General features: G+C 35.6%; 1 protein-coding gene and 1 long non-coding RNA gene across 11 annotated transcripts in view; one reads left to right on the forward strand and one right to left on the reverse strand.

The window, feature by feature from the left end:
* Nucleotides 1-13,458, forward strand: part of LOC135194931 (uncharacterized) — a 1,136,289-nt gene extending 1,122,831 nt beyond the window's left edge. For 9 of the 10 annotated variants that reach the window (XM_064221135.1, XM_064221140.1, XM_064221137.1 and 6 more), the window contains 8 exons: nt 1,231-1,371; nt 2,715-2,825; nt 3,262-3,383; nt 3,556-3,688; nt 4,836-5,059; nt 6,485-6,643; nt 9,070-9,168; nt 12,332-13,458. In XM_064221135.1, the coding sequence (XP_064077205.1) occupies nt 1,231-1,371; nt 2,715-2,825; nt 3,262-3,383; nt 3,556-3,688; nt 4,836-5,059; nt 6,485-6,643; nt 9,070-9,168; nt 12,332-12,554 (1,212 nt within the window). In that variant the 3' untranslated portion in view covers nt 12,555-13,458. The remainder of the gene's footprint in view (nt 1-1,230; nt 1,372-2,714; nt 2,826-3,261; nt 3,384-3,555; nt 3,689-4,835; nt 5,060-6,484; nt 6,644-9,069; nt 9,169-12,331) is intronic. The other variant, XM_064221136.1, reaches the window with a different exon arrangement.
* The window catches only part of LOC135194933 (uncharacterized), a 43,052-nt gene continuing 25,008 nt past the window's right edge, over nt 8,636-26,679 (reverse strand). Inside the window, exons 2-4 of the long non-coding RNA XR_010310037.1 lie at nt 13,856-14,034; nt 11,311-11,626; nt 8,636-11,127 (exon numbers count right to left, since the gene is read on the reverse strand). This is a non-coding gene — a long non-coding RNA (uncharacterized LOC135194933). The remainder of the gene's footprint in view (nt 11,128-11,310; nt 11,627-13,855; nt 14,035-26,679) is intronic.

A 26,679-nucleotide genomic window follows, 5' to 3' on the forward strand; every position in this document is an offset into this window, starting at 1 on the left:
AAGTTTGCAAGTATTCTAGTATATCTAACAATGAAGATCTTGAACAGTATTGAATTTTATGAACATTTTATGCTTTATTGCAGTCTCTTTACTTCAGGGCACGAGTGAAAATTTTAGTTTTTCACCTGAGTATTATTTATTTTCTGGTAGCAAGTAAGACTTATAATTATTTATTTATTAATTTTCCTAGTAATATTAGATGTAAATGCGCAAAACTTCAGGAGTTATCAGATATCACCTTGTATGACATTTGTTATGCCCTACATGAGCATTTGTGTCGTAACGCTTCTGTGTGAACTTTCTCTTTAACCACGACTTTCATGTTCTTTTGATTGACCGTAAAGAGATTCATCTTTGTAATGAGAAATGTGCATAAAAGTTACTTGACAGAATTTATTACAAGTGAAAAAAAATAATAATCATAAACTTGGCAAACGATAGGAGAGTCTGTGTTTTCCTCACGTCATGGCCATGACCTTACAAAAGATAAGAGCTAGAGCTTCTTTCCATTCAATGAGGCCGACAAGTTTAATTTTAACAGGAAATCAGCCTTAACAGATAGATCTTTAGTCCATGTATGTATTGCTATACACACACACACACTTTCGAAAGCAGCAACAAATGTGCCTTTTTTTTAGACAAATCTGTTACTCAGTATTTTGGGTTATTTTGGGTGATGATGGTAAATACTTTTAAAGAGAATTTTAAATGGAAATCACGTCTATACTTTTATTTTTCACTTGACTTCCTCTTACATTCTCATTGTAACATTTCAGACTTACATTTCACATCAACCACCTTGCCATTTTCATCTGATTTTTCACTGTAGTGTTGCAAGGCCTCAGTGCCTTGAATAATGCCCATCCATGCCCACTATAAGATTTTTAATCATTTAATGCCTCACGGATGGAGTGGTCGAGCTGTGGTATTTTATGTCAGCAAATGGTGGGTAGGTGAGCCTGTGGATTTTTCAGTGTAGGAAATTACTCTTTCATGTTAATATCAATGTTCTTGAGAATCTTAGATTTGTTAATCCCACACTAATGAATATTTGAAGGTAAAATAAAGTTAACTTGATTTTTTTAAACTTATTGCATTGGTACTGTGTAATATATAACTTGATTTTTTTAATCTATTGAATTGGTTTCTGTATAATGTAATGTGTTTTACACATGCACCATCCATCTTATTTCTTAATTTCTATAAAATTTCGTTATCATGTTCTTGCAGAACAAATTCAAGCAGTTATCGCTGGCGATCAAGACAGACCGTTTGACTCTCAAGCAACGGTTAGACGTGCAGCATCGACAGAGAGATACTGCTGAAGCCAATTTCGAAAGGGAGTTGGATCAGCTGAGAAAGTCCATATTGGTAAATAGTATTATGTTTTCACAGGTTTTTTATTGATTTAATTCTTTCCCCTTTTATATATTTTAATTCTTTCCCCTTTTATATATTTTTCTCCAGGTACCATCTTCACCAGAGAGAAGGCACACAAAAAATGTGATGATGGTAAACTCTTTGAAAAGATAATGCTCATTGTCACTTCATTATTTGTGATGTCTCATAAACAATAGGATCCCACAGTCATTGTATCATAATGGATATATTTATTGGGTTAGCCTTCCTTCCACAGCAATCAAAGTAAAAGGGGTGAGATCCATCATTCTTGAGAAGCAACATTTATGAAAGTGGCACTTATTCTCCTTGAAACGGGAAGATACCATCAGATAAAAAACCCGTTCCATCTCTTAAAATAAAACGCTGATATCTTCTGATGTTTAATATTGACACAATAGTTGGAGCGTATTTGAGGGATTCAAGTATACTACTGGCGGAAATTCGTGGAGTTTGTAAGAAAAGAAAAAATAATAATGAATATGGTTACACTTGTCAAGTTGGTGACGAGGCTGCACTGGGATTTGGAATAGCTACAGGATTTTGAAAATCAGGAATCAAGTTTGAGATTTTCAAGATTGGCGGAATAAGAGAATTAAAATTATTTATATAGTTATTTATACATGAATAGTATACTACTGAAGATGGAGAAATGCATTGTAAACACCAGTATAGTTTTGAGAATATGGTCTTAACTGGGAAATTCCCATGTAATTAACATTCCAGCCATCCATGTTTTCTGTTGAATAATTAGTGTTATTTATGCTGGTCTACTGCTTCCTAAATAGAGTAGATATACTGGTGAAGAAATAAATTTAATTTAAAGATTCAAGCCAAGAACCATATTTTAGTTTAGAATACAAGATTAGAAATCAGTTAGATAACTAACATGTTCATTGTCTTATTTAGCTGTAGTCAGAACTTTTTTCTTTTTCAAAATATGCACTAAAGAAGGAAAGAAATTTCTTTTGGTTAAAGACATGACCACAAACTATTTATACTGTAAACTATTGATGCATTACATAACTATGTGCCTGTGTAAGCATTTTCTTTTAGTCTTTTACTGTAATTACAATTATTTCATGGAATGCTGCCACATATATTTCTGATATATTTAAAGTTACCCATCTGTAAAGTCATAGTTAGCTAATATATAGAATTTTTATTTTTATTTTTTAATAAAGCAATGAGATTGGTTCATATCTCGACATAATCCAGATAGGAATACGTACTACTGTTAACATAATTCAGAGGTCATCATACTTATGCCATTTTACTGTGCTTGCTTAGAAAATATATATTTGTTTCATCCACAGGCACTTCATGAAGACTGTTTAGACACTGACTTAGTGGATGCTATTATGCAAGTTCGTAAACATGTTGACGTTTTAACAACTTCCTCTAGCAGCCTGTTGTCAGCATCTGAGGTTAGTGCAGTTATGCCTCTGTTTGTGTTACAGTTTTTACATAAAAAAAATTAAAACATTATTAGAGCTGAGGTATTTTTATATTCAGTGATCTCTTATGCATCTATCAATTCTGTTAAGAGACCGGGGACTGTTACTGTATTTGATAAAATGGGAATGGTCCCTACAGAAGTCTGAGTAAGTATGGTAACGGCAATAAACATGAAAAGTAAACGGTTTCAGTATTTTCGACCATTAATGGTTTAGTCTTAAAATAAGCGCTACGCCCAGCAACCTTATTTTTACGTATTTGGAGCATTTTATGAGAAGGTAGTGTTACATAAAGGTTTCGAGTGTTACATATAGGTTTGAGAAATTATATTTTGACGTCTTATGCTTTGATCAGAGTAGTATCATCTTTGTATTTATTTCTTATTTCTTTTGATTTTATTGATAGGTATGGGGAGCAGTACAGCAGGAGTGGAGAGTGTCGAAAGCCCTAGAAGTTTTACTATTACATGTGGAAAATGTGAATAGACTTTATGAACATGACCACCAAGAGCTTGAAGAAATGCGCAGGTATGTTCTTTCCAATGCTTTGGTTACATTTACCTTATGTGTTTTTGTTAACAATATTTTGAGGCACCCATCCTGGTATTCAGCATAAATCCAGATGTGCATGTATGTAAATAGTATACATATAAAGTTAGTGACTTGGCATGATGTTAAGAATTTCTGCTTAATGCTTCAGAGTGCTTCAGGAGAATCAGATAGAGTATCCTGCCACCTCTGGTTCTGGTACATCACATTTATCATCAGCGGGAGACCTGGAGGGAGCTAACCGAAGAGGACGTGCATTAAGTTTTGCTGCTCTTAGTAAACAGGTGTGGAGTCAAAACTTTTGAGTATTTTACAGTTTTATGAACGTTGGTAATTTCTGATCACAGTTTCTTATGCCCTGGAAATTTATTCTTTAGGATTTCAGTTACGGGAAGTACATAGTATATTTTAAAAGATTACAGTAGTACTACAGTTCTTAGACAGCTGACAAAAAATTTTTGGAAGATGCAGGACACAAACCCCATTTCAGTTTCATAAATTAATTGCACACGTGGGATGTGCATGTAAAATTATCTTAACTAATGGTGAAATTTCAATGTATTTAATATACTGTGACCATGTCCCTCTTTTTTTTTTTTGTACACACGAGATATTGAGTTCTCTTACTTTCCAGTCTTATACTGTGTGGTGGATTTAATTATCTCTCTCTCTCTCTGGTCCTTCCTAACCTAGTTACTTTAGGGAATGAAGCCCAATTTCTTAGAGCATATTCTGTGTGAATGCCCTAAATTTCCACCAAATGTAGAGCAATACACAGTATACTAGATTACTATTAAGTTTTCAGATGGACTCTACTAGAAGAAGATATATATATACTTATATAGTATATTAATATATATAATATATATATATAATATATATATATATATATATATGATATATATATTATATATATATATATATATTATATATAATTAATATATATATATTATGTATCTATATATATATATAGTTATATATATATATATATATATATATATATATATATATATATATATATGTGTGTGTGTGTGTGTGTGTGTGTGTGTGTGTGTGTATATACTCTGATGAGGAACATGTATTTCTGTGATGTTTACATATGCTAATTATTGTTCAGAATGTATCATCTGGAATCTTCAGCCTCTTGATAAAATGGTTTCTCTAGTTATGTGTCCAGTATTTAATTTTGTAGTGTCCAAATTTCTGCCTGTTCATTTTGATTTTTTATCATTTCATTGCACCAGCTATTTGCATTAATCAAAGAATAATGAATATTTAAAAAGTTTTTTTTTCATGTTAGCTACACAGAAGACAAAAGTAATTTTTTAATATTTTTGTTAGGTACAGTTATTTGGTGGTGTCAAGAGGATAGTAGTTATTAGTTTGTAAATTTGTTACTATAGTTTATTGGTGTTCTAATTATTTGCTTAGTATTTTCTTCACCACCAGACATCGGAAAATGGTAACAGAAGAATCAGTTTGGGGCCCGGTGCATCTAAAAGTGTACTTAACCAGTTCCTCAGTCAGCGAAGTTCTAGGCGACGCTTATCTTTGATGCCAGATCTACGACCTTTCCATCAAGAATTGGCAAATACTGTCGAAAAGGCAGTAGCTGCAAAAGCTCAAGAAAATAATGAGGAAAAGCCAAGTAATAAGTAAGTCTAAGTGTGCTCTTTTTACCCAAAATTTTATGTCTGGAGGCTTTTTGATTATGGTTTTGCATCTTTACATTTTTTAAGCTGTGTGTTATCAGGCTCTTAGCTCAGATATATGATACAAATTAGTTACAAATTTGGTATTTTTCACTAAAAGAATCTTTTAATTTTATACATATAAAACAGGTATAGTATATTGTTTTTCCTCAAGTAAAAGATCATATGTATAAACTCTTTACATGCTTGTTTATTTGAGGTGCTTTGCATTCAGTGAATACCCTGAATGTATTCATTGAAGAATACTGTCCAGCTGTTGCCAAAATATGGAGTAGCTGACCCATTTTTTTGATATGCTTCTTTTTTTTCACTGAATGCCACTTCAGGAGAATTTGTATTGTATGTCATTGTCCCTAAATACTAGAATGATCAGTCCCTATTATGTTTCTATGAGATTTTGTTCCTATTCCCATTTCTCTTGTGAAGTTTTGCTTATGAAAACAACCTTATTCATATCTTCTCAAGTGTCAACTTTCTATTGTTACTCCAGTCGTAACCTCTTCCTTTACCATTGTTTATTACAAAACCAATGAGAAGGTCAAACAGTAAAGGTAAAATAACATTCCCTTATACCACCCAAATATTTACTGCAAATTCACTAGACAGAACCCCATTGCTAACTTTGCATGTACTTAATTCCTTGGATAATTTCAGTTTGCTACATATTTAACAATACTATAGTGACACAAGACCTTCCATAATATTGATCTGAAGGACATTCAAATGCCTCCTTGTCATCAACAGGAACCCATCGGAAGGGAATTTTTAAATTTCAAACACTGCTGCACAGTTTCTTAACAAAAATATTAGACCTGAAACTCTTGTCTCTTCTGAAACTGGCCTGTTCATCTCTTCTTTCTTCCTAGCACTCAAGACCACCTTCTCATAACAATGCCATCTAACAGGGACCTTTCATAGCTTCAGCATGTAAATTATTGTCAGGTTTAAAGTAAAATTAATGGACTGGGTCATGTGAACACAAAAATTTGTTGAAATGAATTTGGGTACTTGAGTCATCAAGGTGAGGGATAATGACATTCCATGGTGGAAATTTATCTTTGCTTTGATCTCAGTGGTGTCTAAGGCCAACAGAAGTCTCAAGTTCTGCTTATGTGATAAATCACCAAGGCTATAGTTAATGAATAAAGCAAGGGGAATGGTTGACATTTATGAACAAGTTATCTTGAAAGAAAATTTTGTATATGTGAACTAAAAGTGCTCATCAGCATTCAGTGTTTTCTCATACATGTTGTCTCCTGTTTGTAGTTTTTTTTTTAATTATCCAGGTTTGGTGGCTTTGATAAATGAAGGATAATTATGAATAGATCATACTATGATCCAACCTATTAACTATTTTGCTTTTTGTAGCATGATGATGAGATCCAGCATTACAGAGGAAGGAAGAGAGAGTGGAGATGAGGACACAGACAGTGCTGGTCAAGATAATAATTCACCCTCAGCTGCAACTCTCCGTACATTAACTCATTTTCCTTTGTATGGCCAGTCTATGGACGATCCCAGTGACATGTAAGGATTCTTTATATGTTTGTAATTATTAAAAACAAAGTTTGTAGTTTTTGGTACAGGTTTTGTTCACAAAAGTATATTCACTTAAAAGGTTTCTGCTCAGGTAAGTACGTAGAAGTAATTCTAAGAAATAATATATTAATTTATTATCTTGAATTTATTGTTTTTGTCACAAGGTCAATTAGCCTCTGGGGAAAGCAGTCATGTACAGCTACCTGTATGGAGAATAATTTCAGTAACTAGTATTATCTAGGACCTGAAATAAGGTATGAACTGTCTTCAAGACATTTTCCCTAGTACATAATTTTGTAGTTCTAAAGATGGGTAACTGACGTACTGTCTGAGAACTACCCCCAAATCTAACCTGATTCAGCCTTTCATTTTTCCTTCATGCTCTCACCTAACGCATTGTACACACAAAATTTGTATTGTTCTCATGTGCTTACTAGAGACATCTTTGGTTTTCATGGGATTTGCACGAGGACATCAACAGGTTTGCACTTCCAACCTTTTCACCAAGAAATAGCTTTGAGCAGAAAGTGCAATTTTGAAATGTGTCCATTCTCCTAATAGTAAATACAACTCCATAAAGATTCTCGGTGTCGTTTGGGAAGTAAAATTCATGTATCACAGGGTCACAAGAAATGCAATTAAAAAGGGAACATACATCTTCAGAGTTGTCTGGAAGGGAAAGTGGCCTCAGAAAGTTCATTTATTAGACCATCAGACCCCCTTCAGGACAGAAAAGGTATCTTTTGGTGAGGTCAGTCAGGAAGGATTACTTAGGGTTTCATAGATAGGTTCCAGGTTTTGTTCAATTATGCCTCAAGTGGCAGCACACATAGAGGGGAAAAGGCTTTACAGGTACGTATATGGATATTTGACTAAAACTTATTGGGAACAGACAAAAATTGAGCACAATGGTTAAATGTACAGTATTTACACTTCATCACTATTTCATAACTTTATACATAGAATGGCTTAAAGGGTAGATTTTGTGAACGTAGGTAAAGGGTCACAATTAATTACCCCGAGATATTAGACATTCTCAATTTTACCAAAAATTAGTGGAGCACTAATAATGTGTTGCCGAGTATTCTTGTAAACAACAGTATGTAAGTACTGTACTGTGTTGTGCATCTTGCATCTAGGACTACATATACCCTGGGAAAAAAAATGAATTCACTACAAATCTAATTAAAATTGATCACCTCCTCTAGGATCTTTCCTCTAACAACTCTTCACTATTAGTTAGCCATACACAACCCAGCTATCAGTCTTGATCTTGAGCATTTCTTTTTAATTATATTGGATTTAGTGTGTTGTAATACATTTATATGACCTCTTCCAGACAGTTTTTTCCCTTTCTATTACTCTGTCATACCTTGACCTTCTCTAAAAAATCTATTTTCTTTAAACATCCAAGATCTCAATCTTATCTGTTCTTAACAGCAAATCTATAGAGGCACTACAGTGGGTCTCATAAACTGTCTTCTCTTTTTCACGTTCTGTTTCTTGATATCATCACTTGTTTCTTGTTCCATTTCTTGATGTCATCACTTGGTTTAGACTGTCATTTTGGTTCCCTTTCAGTATTCATCAAATTGGTAATATGTACTTCTAAAAATCTACAGATACATGATATAACTCCTTTTTTAGACTGAACTTGCCTCATTGTAATTATATCACCTTTGGTTAGTTTTCTCTGGCACACTACTAACTTTCACACTTTGCTTTAAACAATGATAATATTCTTGCTTTAAACAATGATAATAGTATTCTCTTTATGGTTAGTTTTCTCTGGCACTTTACCAACTTTCACACTTTGCTTTAAACAATGATAATAGGATTCTCTTTATGGTTAGTTTTCTCTGGCACACTACCAACTTTCACACTTTGCTTTAAACAATGATAATATTCTCTTTATACCCATTTAAATACTAATCTTATACCCTCATTTCTGGTAATTTTAGTTTCTTAATTGTAGTGCTGAATTAGAAGACCATACTCATTGATAGAGTACATTCAAAAAAATTAAAAAATGCCGAATTGTCTTCATTACTTGAACAGAAAATAAAATGATGGTTAAATCAAGTACTGTAATATTAATAATGCCTAGGATTTTTATTTGTCTAAAGGATACAGTAAAGTAAGAAGAACTCCCTTACTTTAGCAAGGGAAAACTTGGCTGCCCTCTAATGGTTTGCTTGTAAATCCATCACTTGTCTTCAGCCTGAGCCATTAACAGCTTCTGTCAGACAGGAGGTCTCAGTTTACACTGACAGCTTTTGTCAGACAGTAAGTAGGTCTCGGTTTATAAAATGTTGTTCTAAAATTATTTGCCTTTACATGTGCGTCTAGCTTCATTTCACTGAGACTAGACATGATGTAACAAGTAATTTTTATTACATATTTAATTTTTACAGGACATACGAAGATGATAATACGTCCCTTCTTCATTCGCAAGTAACAGACACACACACGGCAAACAACACTTCTGGGGCCTTTGGACTCCAGTCACAAAAGTAAGTTATTTATGAAAGTCCCAGGCAGCTATTGCTCTGGGACCTTGTATCAACTGGTAGTCGATAACTTTGAAGGAAGCGAAGCTTTAAAACGTTAATGATGTATTGCCTGGATTCTTTTCAGACATCAGTATATTGCTTCACACACATTTTTGGCAAACTATCAGCAGAGGAAGTAACACAACTTACATACATTTTATAGTAAGCCTAAGTAAATCTTTTAGGTTTTTATGAATCTGTTGGATATTTGAGGATTTAATATACCCTTGGATAGATCCAATTTTCACATTTCACCTGCTCAACTTCTGGCAGGCACTGAGGAAACTGTCTCCAGGTACTTTAGGAGGATTAGGGAAGCTACCTATAAACCATTCTTGCAGTAATGAAAGGAACAGTATCCACAGTGATAGATATTCCCAAAATTCTCCTTTCTTGGAATTTTCTCGAGCAACACTTTTAAAAGTTTTTTGTTTTTTCTGATACTCTTTTCTTTGCACGAGCTGGTTTTCCAGCTAAGTGGTGATCAAGCAATATTGCATCATACAGTATGACACACCAAGGATCTATCTAGTACTTGATGGTTAAAGAAGTGTTATATATAATAGTATATGTATTTCCTCCTTTCCTAGAAGTTTACATGGATATGGGCTAGTCAAACTCATGTCATGTCTGAAAGTGGTCAATAGAGGATTGTTGTTTATTCCCAACATCACAACCTAATTCCATGTCTGCCTTATCTTCTGTTACCAGCAGAGGTGTGAGGACAATTTTTTCTGCCCAGTGAGACACCAGGTAGAGATTGGGAGGCAACCCGTGTTGATGCAAGAGCTTTGGGTAGACTTCTGCTTTGATGACATTGGTACATTACCAGTCGGGATACATAGACAAGGAGGCAGTGGACAAACAATGATGTCTAAAAGAAATAAATATGTCATCTCTGCCAGACAATTGGTTTTTCCTTTGGTATGGATCAGTGTGGTAGACTAGCTCCTAGAATGTTAGGTAGTAAACTTCCTTCATGATTTTTATGGAAATACTGTAATATAATGCACCCTTTGGAGGTTTCAGCAGTTCCTTCGTCTTAATCTTCTCATTCTGCTGCATGTCCTTAATCTATTGCCATCACCTCCTCATTGGTCAGCAAGATCCTTTTGGTCTTTCTTGAGCAAGACTACATGGAGACTGTCCACACAGGTGTTTCTCTGCTAAAAGAAAGCCTTGTACATGAATGTCTCTTTCCCTTCATGTTATTTGAAATACAACTTCACTGCATCTCATCCTAAGCATCTGCAGTTTTTTTTTTATAAGCCTTATGCTGAACATGTTAACCACACCAGATCATATGCCTTGAGGGTTGAAAAGATGCCCTCGTTTGTAGGCTGAATGACAGGTAGTTCTTCAGTTACTTGAGTATTCCATGGTCTTATGATGAATTGGTGTAAGTGTATTGTTTACTCTAGCGAGGCACTGCCCACCATGTAGTGTTTTGGTAGGTGGCCCCCATCATGTCGGCACCTTGCAGTTTGCTTTCTAGGCTATCAAAAATGCTCCTTGACAAACCCTCAAAATTCCATCAATTCCAAACTGAAATCAGTTTGATATTGACCTTTCATTTGGAAAGAAATGTATGGCAGCCTTGAATTGTAAGGCATGTTCTCTTAAGACCAGGTAGAATGTTCTCTTGAATGTCTTTATAGAGAGGCCCATCCAGTGCATACGTAGATCTTCTTGGCTCTGTATCCTTCATCACAGTCTTGCTTTAGATATGTCAGGAAATAGGAAGTTACCTCAGCAATACTAGGAGTTTTGTTGGGCTTAAATAGTAAACAGCAGCACTGGTTGAAGTCCCTTTGCTTGTAACAATAGCTTTCCTTTTAATACAATCTTGAAGGTCATCATTTTATGCCAGTTAAACATGGTACAGTCGGCCCTGGACTTGAGCACACTGTAAACCAACAGCTGGAAAAAAAATATAGCATGGTTTCAAAACACTGCCTTTCCTACAACATAAGCCTAAGAAGCCCTTAACCTAGTTTGTTTTATGAAAAATATAGCAATTGTTTAAAATTGTAAATTTCAGTATAAATACAGCATAGATTCTGTGTGCAGTTGTTACCATTTACCAAGTTATAAGGCACATACCCACTTCATTTACTTTTTTTGGCTGCCCATCCATTCTAGTCTGAAATGTGACTGTACATTTACTGGTGCCTGATTCTGCTCAATTCCTCTTGTCATTTTTCATTTCTCTTTTTCATGATTATTGTTACTCATTCTTGTCACAGACCTTGCCCTCCCATCACATCCTCTAAAACCTTTTGTTAATTTTAGTCACCTCCCAATTCTGTGAAGTTTTTTTTTTTTACTGAATATTGGATATTTTCCTGATTCACAGCATCCTCTGTCTGTTTTATAAGGACTCGAGGTCTTTCATGTGTTAAACTCGTTTGTAGTTGCCCTGCAAAAAATAAGAAACGATTCCTTTTTATTATTTCTGTATATAACTAACTTATCACAGACAGAAACATGTTTGCACAGTAATTAAAGGTAACACAAAGTATAGATATTAATTAAATGTAAAACATTTAAAAGTGACATGTTAACATCAGAGTAACAGTTAGTCGATGTAGGATATATTTACAGATAGTAAATTACTGAGAATGCAGACAAGTACATAGAAAGCCAAAAAGGAATAACCCAAGAGGTGGTATTACAGCAACGGGAGACTCGTTGAAGTCTCCAAAACGAGTCTCCAACTAACTACATATAACCAATCCACCGAGCCTAGCCAAAAAGTGTTATGTATTGTATGTACTAGTGCTGGTTATTACTGAATGTGTACTAAAGCTTAGGTGGTGGATGTTTTAGCAGAAATGGGTATCTAATCAAACTATGCCTTATCTTAGGACTGATTTACAGAAGTTACAGTAAACCCTATTTCTCATGTTCAGAAACAATGAAAGTTATTCTTACTGCCTAATGATGGCATATGTTACACTCCTGAACGGTTACACTATTAACAAAAGGAACATAGCTGCAGTATGTCAATAATATACCTCAGCCATATCAATTCATAATTTATATTTCCTAGTCTTTAAATTACAATTACATAGCCTTACAGATATTTTACTAGTTTTTAATCTAAAATTTTTATCTCTTACAGCTGGTTGCATCAGTGTTTGGAAGAACTACTTCGTAACTACAGAACCAGGAACTGGCCTTACACTAACCAACAAATTATAAGGGGTGTCTTTACATCATTCCTTCTTATTGTAGCAGTATTTGGTCTTATCATAGCAGCCACCTCTGCTGATGAAGGGTTACTAGAACCACGCTGTCCAGACTGGACTATATACATCAAACACAATGGCCTGCCACCCACCTAACTTGTCTTTTGTTTTAGTGTGAATTTTGACTACTGTACTTGGTTAATTTATTTTATTCACCATAGATACTTTTTAAAAGTAGAGGATTTATTTCTTTAGAGGTACTAAATTTTACTACAGTGAACATTTTAAGTGGTTGTAAAAATTATAATGGAGAAAACTTTTCAGTTCTGTTGGATCAGGTATGAAGATTACATAAACTATTTCAGGATTTTTAAGTTGCATTTAATTTATCCTGTTTTATTACTAGATCAATAAATGATTTCAGATATGACATTTTTTTATGCAATGAATACGTTATATGGGAATACTATAAAGACATTTGGAAAATCACAAATTGCAAGTACTAAAAAGAAATTTCATTTTTCTGATTTATTGCATCATGTTAAATAAATGTTATTAATATTGCATACAGTTTCACTGTTGTTCTGTGCATTCTTCATCCCATGCACATTCTCCTACATTTTTGTGAAAGTTCAGAAATTTTTATGACCACTAATGTACTTTTATTTTTTATACCCCACTTTAAAATTTTATTTTTTCATAGGTACTTAATTTGGCTATAGGTAAACAATAAGTGGTTGTAAATTTGTTATACAAAAATATTAATTTTTTAAGCTGATCAACTACAGTGTGTGGAGTTTAACATACTAGATATGTTGATATTATCATCAGGTGCACTTCATCTCCCATTTTTTTTATATTGCTTTAGATTTTTCTTTATTTTTTAAAATAAAAAAAACTCATGGAATGATTTTAGTGCCATTTACCTCCAGTAATTCCTTTCCTTCCCCCTTCAAAAAATTTATCAAAAGATAAATAATGTTTGTCATATTAGAATATTTTCATGTACTGTGATAAATATAGTCTTGTCACTGAAAATTAAATAAATATATATATTGTCTTAAGTGTTTTTTTCTTTGCCTTAATAAATCTGTTCATCAATTTCAGGTTTTGGATATGTACGTATAAGGTTAATTTAAGTATGTACAGAAATGATAGTTTAGGGGAGTTTTCTTTTTCCCACAACCTTCTTCGACAAAGAAATCATTACCCACTTTATACCTTATAACTGCTTACACAACATTTCATCTAGTACTGTATCCCAAATGGGCTATATCATGTTTGGTACTGTATTGTAACTATACCCTGTTTGACACTACTCTCAACTGCTCAATCAAGGATAAGTCCCTTATGCAGAACATGCAACACATTAACCACTTGATTTGCCTCTACATATATGTATAAGATTCAGCACCACCATACCAACCCCTCTCATCATACAGTATAAATTCACTCACCTTCATTGTATGCACTCTCACTTGCTGCATATCGGCCTCTGTTTCAGTGCCTCTTCCATGCTATTTAGTCAGCACTTTTCAGGCTTCTATTTTCTCCAAAGGATCAAAATACTAATCAGTCTTCTCTCAAGTGTTATTCTCTTGTACCCCATCTTCTGTAATATTCCAACAAATCTCCCCTGGAAATTCCAAATTAAGGTAACTTGCATCTCTCCTTAAATATGCTAAATGATAAGTCCCTTAAATATTCCTTAAATATACAAAATAATAAATTTTCTTGAATCTTCAATAGACAAATATGAAGTCCTTTATATGCATTACCTTCTGAAAGCTGGTCCAGTTGCCCAAGTTTAGCAACAAGGTACTGTCGTTAATTAGTGGCAAATGAGTGGGGTATTCAGCCACTCTCGCTGTATAAAATGCTACTTTTTCCTTCAGCATCAGGGACAAAAGCGAGGTTGCTTAGAGGTGGGGGTGGGAATATGACATATTTCAAGGCAAAATTCAAATTCCCTTTAAAATTTTGTTTTATTCCTACAAGGAAACTAGCCCTCTTCTTTTAGATGGAGACTCATTCCTTTGGTTGAAGGTACTGTTTCCCAGTCACATAAATGAAAATGGGAAGGATGAATCCTGATACCGCTTATACACCTTGATGTGTAATGTTTAAGACAACAGTGATTTTTACCAGCATATGGTTGTTCATAACCTTACTTAACACAAAAAAACTTTGATTGCAGCATGAAGCCACCAAAGGCCCTTAAAAAGTATCCAAGGGATTGTGAGCAACATCCCTCATTGAAAAGTTACAAGTAATTGCCCTCAGTATCTGTAATACCAATTAGTTCCCCTCAACACTAAGTATGAAACATGTCCAACTATAAGTTCTCTCATGGGGTATTGGGCCACATCATTGCCAGGTGACTTTTATGCCTGCTTTATGACCACCCAAAGTTCTAACAAGATAGTGACCTAAAACACTTCCTCCTTGTGACCGAGTATTAACAGTATACTTCTCAACATCCACTTAGGATGTTGAATCTTGCATATGTACTTTGTTAAAATCACAACTGACAGAACAGCAGCACCCATCTTGGTTCTGAACCAAAACCTTGATGAGGTCAAGAACTGAAAATTCTATTATTAAAGATTGATGGGTTCTGATTTCATACAAAATGAACAAGAGAGAATGGAATATACCCCCTCTGAATGCTACATGAAGAGAAATCATACAATTCATCCATTCTCCTTGCCACTGCCAAAGCTAGAAGAAAATTGTCTCACACATAAGGCCTCCAATCATAGGCTATCTCATGTTCATAGAGCAACTAGTTGAAAAAAACATTGAGTCACAGCTCTATTTCTCCAATGAGAACAGTTCCTAGAATGGGTTAGTTTTTATATCCCCACCATGCAAACATCTAATATGGTAAGAGGTCTGAGCCCTTTGGCCAGAACCAGGAAGGGCTGAGAGGTAGCCCTACTGTATAAACAGCAAGGAACTTATCATGGTTGAAATGGACGACACTGCAATCTAGTAGAAGAAGTTCAATTAGAGATCAACCACTAATCCTTGTAGAAGACATGAGACAAAGGTTTCTCAACACTTTGACAATAAGATACTATAGCCGATAAAGATGCAACTCAGTACACAGCCAGTGAGGAGCCACCAAGGTTATCTGAATAACAAGATGACTAACACTAATCCAATGGATCGGGTAGAAGTGCAGTGGGATGTCTAAGGTGCTGAAAAGATTCACCAAAGGGGGGTGTGTCCTGATTAGTCATGTGGGGAACTGGTTCATCCCTTGGGTTCCCAAACCTCAAAAGCTGTCTGCTCTATGCAGAAGTAGGGGCCACAAAATCTCGAAAACCTTCCCCAGCAACTGAACTGCTTGAATGGGATATTTTCACAGCTTGATGGCAAGGTGAACCAGCTCCTCATGCACCTCTTGAAAAATACCAAATCATCAAGGAATTTGTATTTTTTCAACAGATGAACCTACTCTCTCATATACATGGAGTATTTGTGCACTTAACTACCTTTGGCTGTTCTCGACATGTATCTGAAAACAGAATCCTAACGCTACCTGGGTCACATCGGTTGACCCGACCCGGCCTTCTTTCCCCATTGTATTTACAGCCGCATAAGCGTTTGCATAACAGTCTTTAAAATACAATCAAGAAAGCAGAGAAAAATTGAGCTAAGGATACAACAAATTTCACCATGGAAAAATATAATGACAATGCAATAATTGCCTTTCCTTAAGATGAATAACACAGCAATCACCAAATTACCATAAACGAGTATTCAGTCTACTTCAGGAAAGGGGAATACAGTGGTACCTCGTTTGTCGAAAGTTTCATATTTCGAACTTTCCGTTTTTCGAACAAAATTTTCGAGAAAATTTTGTATCGTTTGTCGAACAAATGCTCATACTTCGAACTGACTGATTATCTAGTTTGTACTTGTATTCGATGGCCTACTGGGTCTTACAAGTTAAGTTAAACTGTATTGATTTATTTTTCATTTACAATATATAGTTTAATGATGACAATATTCGACAAAATACATTAAAGTATAAAGTATTTAATATCAAATTTAGCTTTCAATATAACATTTAGCATAAAAGATGTATAAAATCGTACGTAACTGCGGTGACGTCACCCCAGCTGACTGGAGACTGAACGAGGGAGCGTTGATATGTTGAGGAGAGAAAAGGAGAGTTAAAATATTATTGTATGTATGTAAAAACAATAACAATTCACATAATTTAACGTAATGATAAAGTATGAAAACAATCAAAAGCAAAAAAAAGGGGTCTTATAATTGAGCCAGTGTCCAGTGCGCCGAGTGAAACGGTCTAGTTGACAATATTAACAAATAGTAAATGAAAGAACAAAGCTTTTCGCAGTAAAATTTAGCACAAATGATTAACAAAATCATTCGTCATTGCGGTGATACACAGCTAACTTGAGGTAGAGGGAGGTAGCGTTTATATTTTTTAGGAATAATGAATGAATGATTTTAAGTTATCGTGCGTCGTGGTATTGTTGAGGAGAGAAGAGGAGGCAGTAAAATCTTTACTATAATATGTACGTAAAAGCAGTACCAATGCACATAAAAACAAAATGTTATTTCACAATAAATTGAACGTAATAATAATATATGAAAACAATCAAATGCAATAAAGAAAAAAGAAAAAAAAAAAGTCTTAATTGAGCCAGTGCTCGGTGTGCCAAGTGACACGGTCTAGTTGAACCAAGGTCTAGACAGAATATAAGGTCTTGTCATGCGCAGCTTAAACTGGGGTACAGGATTAAACGGCTAGGTGCGTGACGTCACATAACCGCAGTCAGGGACGTTAACCTATAGCAATCCTGCTTTTACTTTCTCTTTTTTTTATTTTTCTAAATACTCTAAGCTATTCGATAATTAAATTAATAGTCAGATGTAGGTTCTTCATTCTACTATGTCATAAGAGAGATCATTAGAACATTTTCGCCAAATAACATTGAAATTATAGAAAACCTACCTTTGCTTTCTTCTTTTTATCCGTTATTAAATACTATTATGTTTCTGAAGGAAAATAATATTCAGAATTAAAACTTTATCTTAATATATTAAATAATCGTGAGCGAGTTCTAAAGAACATTCTAAACAATAATATAAATATGTCTAAATTACACATTTAACAGATCTCCATGAAATCACATTTTGCACATATATAGCTATGTCGCTAACTTTTTCAATATATGCACCGCTTTCCTGGAACTACTAATGTCTGTTCAAATTTCGAATTCTAAAAACTGTATGGCATGGAAAAAAATATTTCGACTTCTGAAGTTATTTGGATCTGATGCTAATTATATCCGCTAATTTAATCATCGCTCCTTTTAAGGCTGTTAAAAAATTTTCCTCCCATGGTGAGAATCAAACATCCTATCCGTACACTTCAAATGATCAAGAAACACTAGGTTTCATTAGTTTCCCTTCACTAAAGCTTATGGCAAAATTTTGTGTCATCTTCCTTTGTTACTTTTGCTCCTAAATGTTCCAGTTGTGGAAACTTGCGAGCAATGAACCCGCCAACATATGGCATCTTCCCATGTTTGTTCTTCAACTTCCTGGTCTTTGAAGTCATCACTTTGATCATCCTTATTAAATACTGGTAAGCAAAATAAAATTGCTGATAAACTGGGTTCTTTCTGAAGGGAATTTCCTTCGTCTTCGAATGAGGCGTCTTGCTTGTCAGAGATGTTGGAAAATGAGGCGGATGTTACATTTTTACAGTTGCAGTTTTAAACGTTGCTCTTTGGGCTTACACGTGTGCTGTCTTTTCCTAAAAGGTGGGCTCTGAGACGATGTTTAAATGCAACTGGTGATGGGAGCATTGTACTTTTCTTCACGTGCATTTCTCTAGTGGTGCTATTCATGTCCTGAAAGATTTGGTCTTGCATTTACAGGTTTAGTCACGTAAGCATTTCTTGATGATTTTCTATCTGTTGGCAGTTGAGAATAAAACGGATCAAACTATCTATCAACAAGCCCAATGAAATGGCTTGTAATTTTCCAGCCCTTCTCTTCAAATATCCTTGGTTGTCGAAGTGATCTAAAGATTTATAAGTACTTTTGGACAGCAGTTGCACGGCACGTTTAACTTTCATTCGTTGCATACCTATAATAACATTGACATGTTTTTCAGAAATTTTATAAGCTGTCAGAAGATCACTTCATTCCTCTTTATTAGCTCTCTAACTGGACCATTGTGAGCGTGCGTACTACATACAGTTGCCTCAAAGTGTTCCTTTACCCCGTCCCCTTATGTTTCATGATAATGGTCTGGTAACACAGCAATGAAGCCTCTTTGTCTTGTAACGACGGATGTGAATGGTCGAGATATTGGATGCCAATGCTCACATTTTCTAATCACTACTGTAGACAATGTGTTAATAATATTAATGATATAAGAATAATAGTTTACATTACCAGTGAATTAAGTTGTTAAATATATAGAAAAATTGTATAATAACAGAATGATAAAAATAGCAATGGTGAAAATCATATTCAGTGCTTACTAACCATAGTCGTCAACCTTTGTTCCATTTAGGTGTGGCTGCTGAGGCGTTTCCTGGGATCATACTTTTGTCCATGGTAGATCATTATTTAGTGTCAATTTCACACCCTCGCCAATATTGCTGTGTCTTCGTGGACGGCGACACAGCAATATTAGTGAGGGTGTGAAACAAGTTATTGAAGCCAAACTATCTGTTTCAAATATCTCGTTCAATATTTAAAATTTCCCTCCACATGTGACCTAACAAAACATCAAGAAGTTTAATCATCGATTGTATTTTCATTTTTATGAAAGTAAACTCCACGATGATCATTCGCAGAATAGTGAGGTTCATATGAGTTCATGACAACTATGGTGGTAGTTCGAGAATTCATCGATTGTGAAAGACCCACTTGAAAAAGGAATTACAATGGAATTACCCTGTGTAATGTAATTAAGTGCTTTGTAAGGTATTTCACTTTTAATACTGAATATTTTTATGTATACAATTAGCAATTTGACCTTGCAACCAGATGCACCTTAGATGGGTAGATACATAGAAATAAGAGCTGGATTGAATTGCTTTTGCTTTCAGTATTCGTCAGGTTTTGATTTTATTTCTTTACATTTAACTTAAATGGCTAAATTTCTCCCCTCATTTGAGCTGGTCCTTGGTCATAATCATGGCTAAAAAGTAAAACACCCAAGCTTTTTGTAATTATATAATTATGAGTTTTCTTTATTAAAATCAGCTGGTTTCATAAATGAATTTATAACACCTATCTAAAAACTATGTAGTAATACACAATTGTCATGCTCAGTGTTTTTCACAACCATAATTTCGTATTAGCCTTTGTTTATAGGACTCAAGAAATACAGATTGATTGTTTTTTTTTTTTTTTTTTTTTTTTTTTTTTTTTTTTTTTTGTCAAATTTCCATTCTCGTAAAATTTCTTACATTAAAAAAAGAAACCCACAAGATTACCGAGTATAAATTATTTACTTGTGAGTATTAATATAGTATTTTACTAAAACTTAAGTACTACTTTCAGGCTTTAATTGTGGCCCATTCTCAAGGAATATGGATAGCACCTTACTAGAGAGAAAAATTAAAGTCCACATGAATGAAAGATAACTACTTACTGGAGGCAGCATTGGAGTCTCCAGGTCACTACTTAGTTAGAGACTTCAATGCTGCCTCCAGTAAGTAGTTATCCTGGAGACTTCAAATGGCTGCTCCAGTAAGTTATTTTCCTTGGAGATTCATGCCTGCTCCAGTAAGTAACTTAATCCTGACTTCAATGCTGCCTCCAGTAAGTACTTATCCTGGAGACTTCAATGCTGCCTCCAGTAAGTACTTATCCTGGAGACTTCAATGCTGCTTCCAGTAAGTACTTATCCTGGAGACTTCAATGCTGCCTCCAGTAAGTACTTATCCTGGAGACTTCAATGCTGCCTCCAGTAAGTAATTATCCTGGAGACTTCAATGCTGCCTCCAGTAAGTACTTATCCTGGAGACTTCAATGCTGCCTCCAGTAAGTACTTATCCTGGAGACTTCAATGCTGTCTCCAGTAAGTACTTATCCTGGAGACTTCAATGCTGCTCCAGTCAGTCTTTATCCTGAGACTTCATGCTGTCTCATGTAAATAATTATCTGGAGGACTTCAATGCTGCCTCCAGTAAGTACTTATCCTGGAGACTTCAATGCTGCCTCCAGTAAGTAATTATCCTGGAGACTTCAATGCTGCCTCCTGGAGACTTCAATGCTGTCTCCAGTAAGTACTTATCCTGGAGACTTCAATGCTGCCTCCAGTAAGTAAGTATCCTGGAGACTTCAATGCTGTCTCCAGTAAGTAGTTATCCTGGAGACTTCAATGCTGTCTCCAGTAAGTAGTTATCCATATTCCTGGAGACTTCAATGCTGCCTCCAATAAGTAGTTATCCATATTCCCTGGAGACTTCAAGCTGCCTCCAATAAGTAGTTATCCATATCCCTGGAGACTTCAATGCTTGACTCCCGTGAGTAGTTCTTCCTATCCGGATAACTTTCAATTGCTGCCTCCATAAGTAGTTATCCATATTCCTGGAGGACTTCAATGCCTGCCTCCATTAGTGTTTATCCATATTCCTGGAGACTGCAATGCTGCCTCCAATAAGTAGTTATCCATATTCCTGGAGACTTCAATGCTGTTTCCAGTAAGTAGTTATTCATATTCCTGGAGATTTCAATGCTGCCTCCAGTTAGTAGTTATCCATATTCCTGGAGACTCCAATTGTTTCCAGTAAGTAGTTATCTATGTTCCTGGAGACTTCAATGCTGGCTCCAATTAAGTAGTTATCTACATCCCTGGGGACTCCAATGCTGCCTACAGTAAGTAGTTATCTACATCCCTGGAGACTTCAATGCTGCCTCCAGTAAGTAGATATCTATATTCTTGGAGATATCAATGCTGCCTCCAGTATGTAGTCATCCATATTCCTGGAGACTTCAATGCTGCCTCCAGTAAGTAGTTATTTATATACCTGGAGACTCCAATGCTGCCTCCAGTAAGTAGTTATCCATATCCCTGGAGACTTCAATGCTGCCTCCAGTAAGTAGTTATCTATATTCCTGGAGAATTCAATGCTGTCTCCAGTAAGTAGTTATCTGTGTTCCTGGAGAATTCAATGCTGTCTCCAGTAAATAGTTATCCATATCCCTGGAGACTTCAATGCTGCCTCCGGTAAGTTGTTATCTGTGTTCCTCGAGACTACAATGCTGTCTCTAGTAAGTAGTTATCTATATTCCTGGAGACTTCAATGCTTCTCTCCTGTAAGTAGTTATTTGCATTAATGGAGACTTCAGTGCTTCTCTTCTGTAAGTAGCTATCTACATTCATGGAGATTTCAATGCTGCTCTCCAGTAAGTAGTTATCTGTGTTCCTGGAGAAGCTGTTCCTGGAGACTTCAATGCTTCTCTCCTGTAAGTAGCTATCTACATTAATGGAGACCTTAATGATGCTCTCCAATAAGTAGTTATCCATATTCCTGGAGACCTAAATGCTTTTCTCCAGCAAGTAGTTATCCATATTCCTGGAGACTTCAATGCTACCTCCAGTAAGCAGTTATCCATATTCCTGGAGACTTCAATGCCTCTTTCCTGTAAATAGTTATCTACATTCATTGAGACTTCAATGCTTCTCTCCAGTAAGTAGTTATCCATATTCATTGAGACTTCAATGCTGCCTCCAGTAAGTAGTTATCCTTATTCCCGGAAACTTCAATGGTTCTCTCCAGTGAGTAGTGATCTATGTTCCTCGAGACTTCAATGCTTCTCTCCAGTAAGTAGTTCTCTATATTCATGGAGACTTCAATGCTGCTCTCCAGTATCTTCCTCTTTCCATTGATGCTTTTTTTCGTAAACTGGCCCACCTCAAAGTTTACCCAGCTTGATTAGCTACATATTGACATATTTACCTGTCTAATAAGGGTTAAGAAGTTGTCCATATTTCTGGAGACTTTAATGCTGCTTACTCTTCAGTAAGTAGTTATCTGTATACCTGGAGACTTCAATGTAGAACAGTGCTTAGTCTCTATTAAAACACATCAAATATATTGCGGGCTTCAGATTAAATCATCAAGGACATAGAACCCTAGACTAAGTTAATGAGTCATTCAATGAATGTCCTGCTCAATATGTAGGCCTAGGCCAAGGTCAGAAGAATCTGGCCTTTTAGTATTGAAACCAATGACATACATTATATAAATTGTGGCCTCCGCCTAAATTTTCGAGGGCTAAAGACAACGAGAATATGTCAGTTTCAGTCATAGTATTCCGATGTCAGACATAGGCCTAGGGTAAGGTCAGAAGAATCCAGCCTCGTGGTCTCTACACTACTTTCAGTGCAGTGTGTTTATGTAAAACGTCTTTCACTTCTCATATGTAGGTTTGGTTGGCGTTGGCCTGCTTAAGATGGTCATGATTGACAGTAAAAGTACCAAAAGAAGGAACAAAAAGTTTGTGCATCCTGTTGCTTTACTTTCAAAAACACTTTCATCTCATAATTATATCCTGAGCTGTCAGAAAGCTTTATCTGCATCTTATAAACATATATAATAGGTTGTAACAGATTTCATTGCTTCAAAGGGAAAATTAAGCTTGGTGAAATGCCAGTCAAATCAAATTTACTCAGAAAATTGAATAACTGGTTAATCATTTGTAGAAGCCTTTTGGCTACCACGTCAAGGGCAACACTAAATTCTGTTAGACCTAAGTACTGCTGCTTTCTAATCATGAGGAGAATGAATGAGTTGGGTGCTATGACCAAACCAATACCCCCTCCCAAAAAAATCAAGAACAAGGAACAAGATATTAGAATATCAAGGGTTGACCTTCAAGCAAAAGGCAAACAGAGCTTATTAGACTGCAGTTCCAGAGCTTTGTAAAAGAGGGGAAAGAATGGTCATGTGACAGTTGAAATTTTAGGATTACTGATTTTTCCACACCGCATCTCGTGAGGTTGCAGGGGTACCTGAGGATGGAGGGAGGGTGGAACTGGAGGATAGGTAAGGGGCGGGGGGGCTGGAGAATCAGTAATAGGGGTGGGGGAGCCGTTGGTTAAACGGACTCTCATTTAATTTGATCCTAACGAGAAGGAAAGCAAAAATTGACACAGGGAAGGGTCAGGATAATACAAAGCTGCAATACTGGAATCAGGAACAATGCTTGTTAAACATGAAAAAGAATGAATAACAATTATAGTGGATGTAGCCAAATGAACTACGTGTTCCCTTCAAGATTAGTTTGGTGCTCATTTTCACAAACAAAAAACTAATCATTCAGTTTCAATTAAAATTTTGTTAAAAATAAAAATACAATTAATGGACAAGGACGCAAAAATAGCAAAATGTATCTTGAATTCATTGAACTGACAAATCTACGGGATCATAAATAGTCGACAAATTCGAGACTGAAGCGACAAGGAATCCAGTCACGAGACGAAACCCAGGAGACGAAAGGCTGAAATGAAAACTCATATCGACTGCAAACTATTCCTTTTTATCTACTCTTGGGTTAGCATATAAGGACCATCAGGGTGGTTAAGGTGTGTTGCTACTCGGATGACTCTAGTTAAATACCGGCCAGAGACATTTCCGTCTAGGCTACTCTGGTGAGAAGGGGCTCGAATAAAAAAACAGGTATGAGTGATAACACACTGGATACATTAGTTCCTTTATACATCTGGTGGTCTATAATTTTTCCCCAAAGCCTTCCAGTGGCTATCATAGTTGCCTTTATGAAATTATATCTATAGGTCTCGGTATTTGCGGTTTATAATTTCATTACTTTATAAATAGAAGGATTGTGTAAATCCAAGGCGTATTTCCATTCAAGTAACGTTCTGAAATTGACACCTAATAATGATCTACCATGAACAAAAGTAGGATCCCAACAAGCGCCTGCACAGCCACAACTGAATGAAACAAAGGTTGACGATTATGGTTAATAAGGACTAAATAAGATTTTTACCATTGCTATTTTTATTGCTCTGTTACTATAGTATTTTTCTATTTGTTTAACATCGACTCAGTGCACTGGTAATGTGAACTATTATTCGTATATCATTAACATATTGTCTACAGTAGTGATTAGAAAATATGAACATTGGCATACAATAGCTCGACCATTCACATCCGTCGTTACAAGACAAGCAGGCTTCATTGCTGTGTTACCAGACCATTATCATGAAACAGAAGGGGACGGGTAAAGGAACACTTTGAGGCAACTGTACCATCCGGCAATATGAATCCATGGTCAAGAGAATTATTTCTAAAAAGCTTAACTAGATGTAGAGCATCAGCAAACACGTATAGTATTTGTTGTTGACCATTGGATTAATAAAGGACCTTCCTCGTGGTAGCCTAAGGCGAGGTTGAGTTGACGTCACGCTCTCGACCTGGCAGAAGCTTATTTTGGGTCAGCGCTGACAAGACCTCCTATACTCTTTGGAACTTGGGTTGAACAATATTAACAAAATAGTAAATGAAAGAGCAAAGCTTTTCACAATAAAACTTAGTACAAATGATAACAAAATCATTCGTCATTGCGGTGATACTCAGCTAACTTGATGTAGAGGGAGGTAGCGTTTATATTTTTTAGGAATAATGAATGAATGATTTTAAGTTATCGTGCGTCGTGATATTGTTGAGGAGAGAAGAAGAGACAGTAAAATCTTTACTATAATATGTAAGTAAAAACAGTACCAATTCACATAAGAAACGACATTTCACAGTAAATTTAACAAAGATAAAACATGAAAATGCAACACGGTAAAAAAAAAAAAAAAAAAAAAAAAACGCTTGCTCGAGTCAGTGTTCGGTGCGCGGAGAGAGAGAGAGAGAGATAGAGAGAGAGAGAGAGGAGAGAGGAGAAGGGAGGAGAGAGAGAGAGAACGCGGCTCTGCTTACCATTGACTTATTAGCTGATCTGGGATGATTATTCCCCCATTTCTTTCACTTACACTCGATCTGCCCAAATCATTTTTATTTTTGTTACGGTAAAATACCAATCTAGTGATAATTGCTTTTTACGATATTTTTATCACTGTAAAAGTAACTCAGCTCTGTAATAAACAAACTGGCGCCGCTTTCAGCTTCTGCATACCTTCGATTGTTTGGTTTAAAACGGCTTACCTTGTGAAAAAGTTTATTTTCATTTCCTCTTTGCTTTTTCTTGCATTCATTTGAACTTATTAATTATTTGTTTGGAGGTCCTATGTTTTGTTTTAATTTTAAAAGGTCTACCATTTGCCAACATAAGTTGACTGTATTGTGGCATAATTAATCCATTTCGTGCACTTAAGAACCAAGTGTAAACACGCTACTCTCTCTCTCTCTCTCTCTCTCAAGACAATCGCACACACACACACACACTATCAATTCCTTTAATTATCTTTGTGCCTAATGTGAATTAAATATATTTTGTCATCAACCTTTGCATACTGCAATCAATTCGGTTTGCTCAAGAGGGTTCCCGTCTCTCCTCGCTCCATCACCCAGCCGGCCGGCGCCATTTTTACCACAGTTTGTAAATCGTACACAGAAAAAATAAAATTTGGAAAATTTTACTTCATATAACGTACTGTTTCATTACTTTACACTCTTGATTTAACTTTTGAACACATTATTAATAGAAAAAATGTGAAAAGGGGGACTTTTTGGGTTGGCTGGAACGAATTATCCCGATTCCCTTTATTACTTATGGGGATATGTTTCATATTTCGAACAAATCGTACTTCGAACAGCCTTCTGGAACGGATTAAGTTCGAAATACGAGGTACTACTGTATCAGGTTGCCTTGTAAGGATCAACCCTTATAATCTAAATGATTAAATCTGCTAAAGTTAATTACAGGTTGGTTGGAGATCAGAACTTATCTTTTCCAGGGACCACGGCCACTGAAAATGACAATGCAGATTACAGGGTGAATTCCAAATATGCTTAGAGGACACTGGGTGCCAAGGGGTAGCCCTGGTTGATACCTTGAGCCCACCAAGATTTGTGATCACAAATGAGTCCAGTGGCCTAGCAAAAATCCGCCCCTTTGTTCCTCTGTCTGCACGATACCAATACACAATCCACTGAACACTACTATTTTCCAATATCTAATACATGCAATAGTCACCTCTGATAAATTATTCCAAACAATCAAGTCCTTTTCAGAACATTTTTCCAAAAAACTCAATTACCAATCACTCTATGCTTTTCTTACCTTCCAACTCTACTAC

Source organism: Macrobrachium nipponense, chromosome 15 (genome assembly GCF_015104395.2).
Source record: "Macrobrachium nipponense isolate FS-2020 chromosome 15, ASM1510439v2, whole genome shotgun sequence".
Classification (NCBI taxonomy): domain Eukaryota; kingdom Metazoa; phylum Arthropoda; class Malacostraca; order Decapoda; family Palaemonidae; genus Macrobrachium; species Macrobrachium nipponense.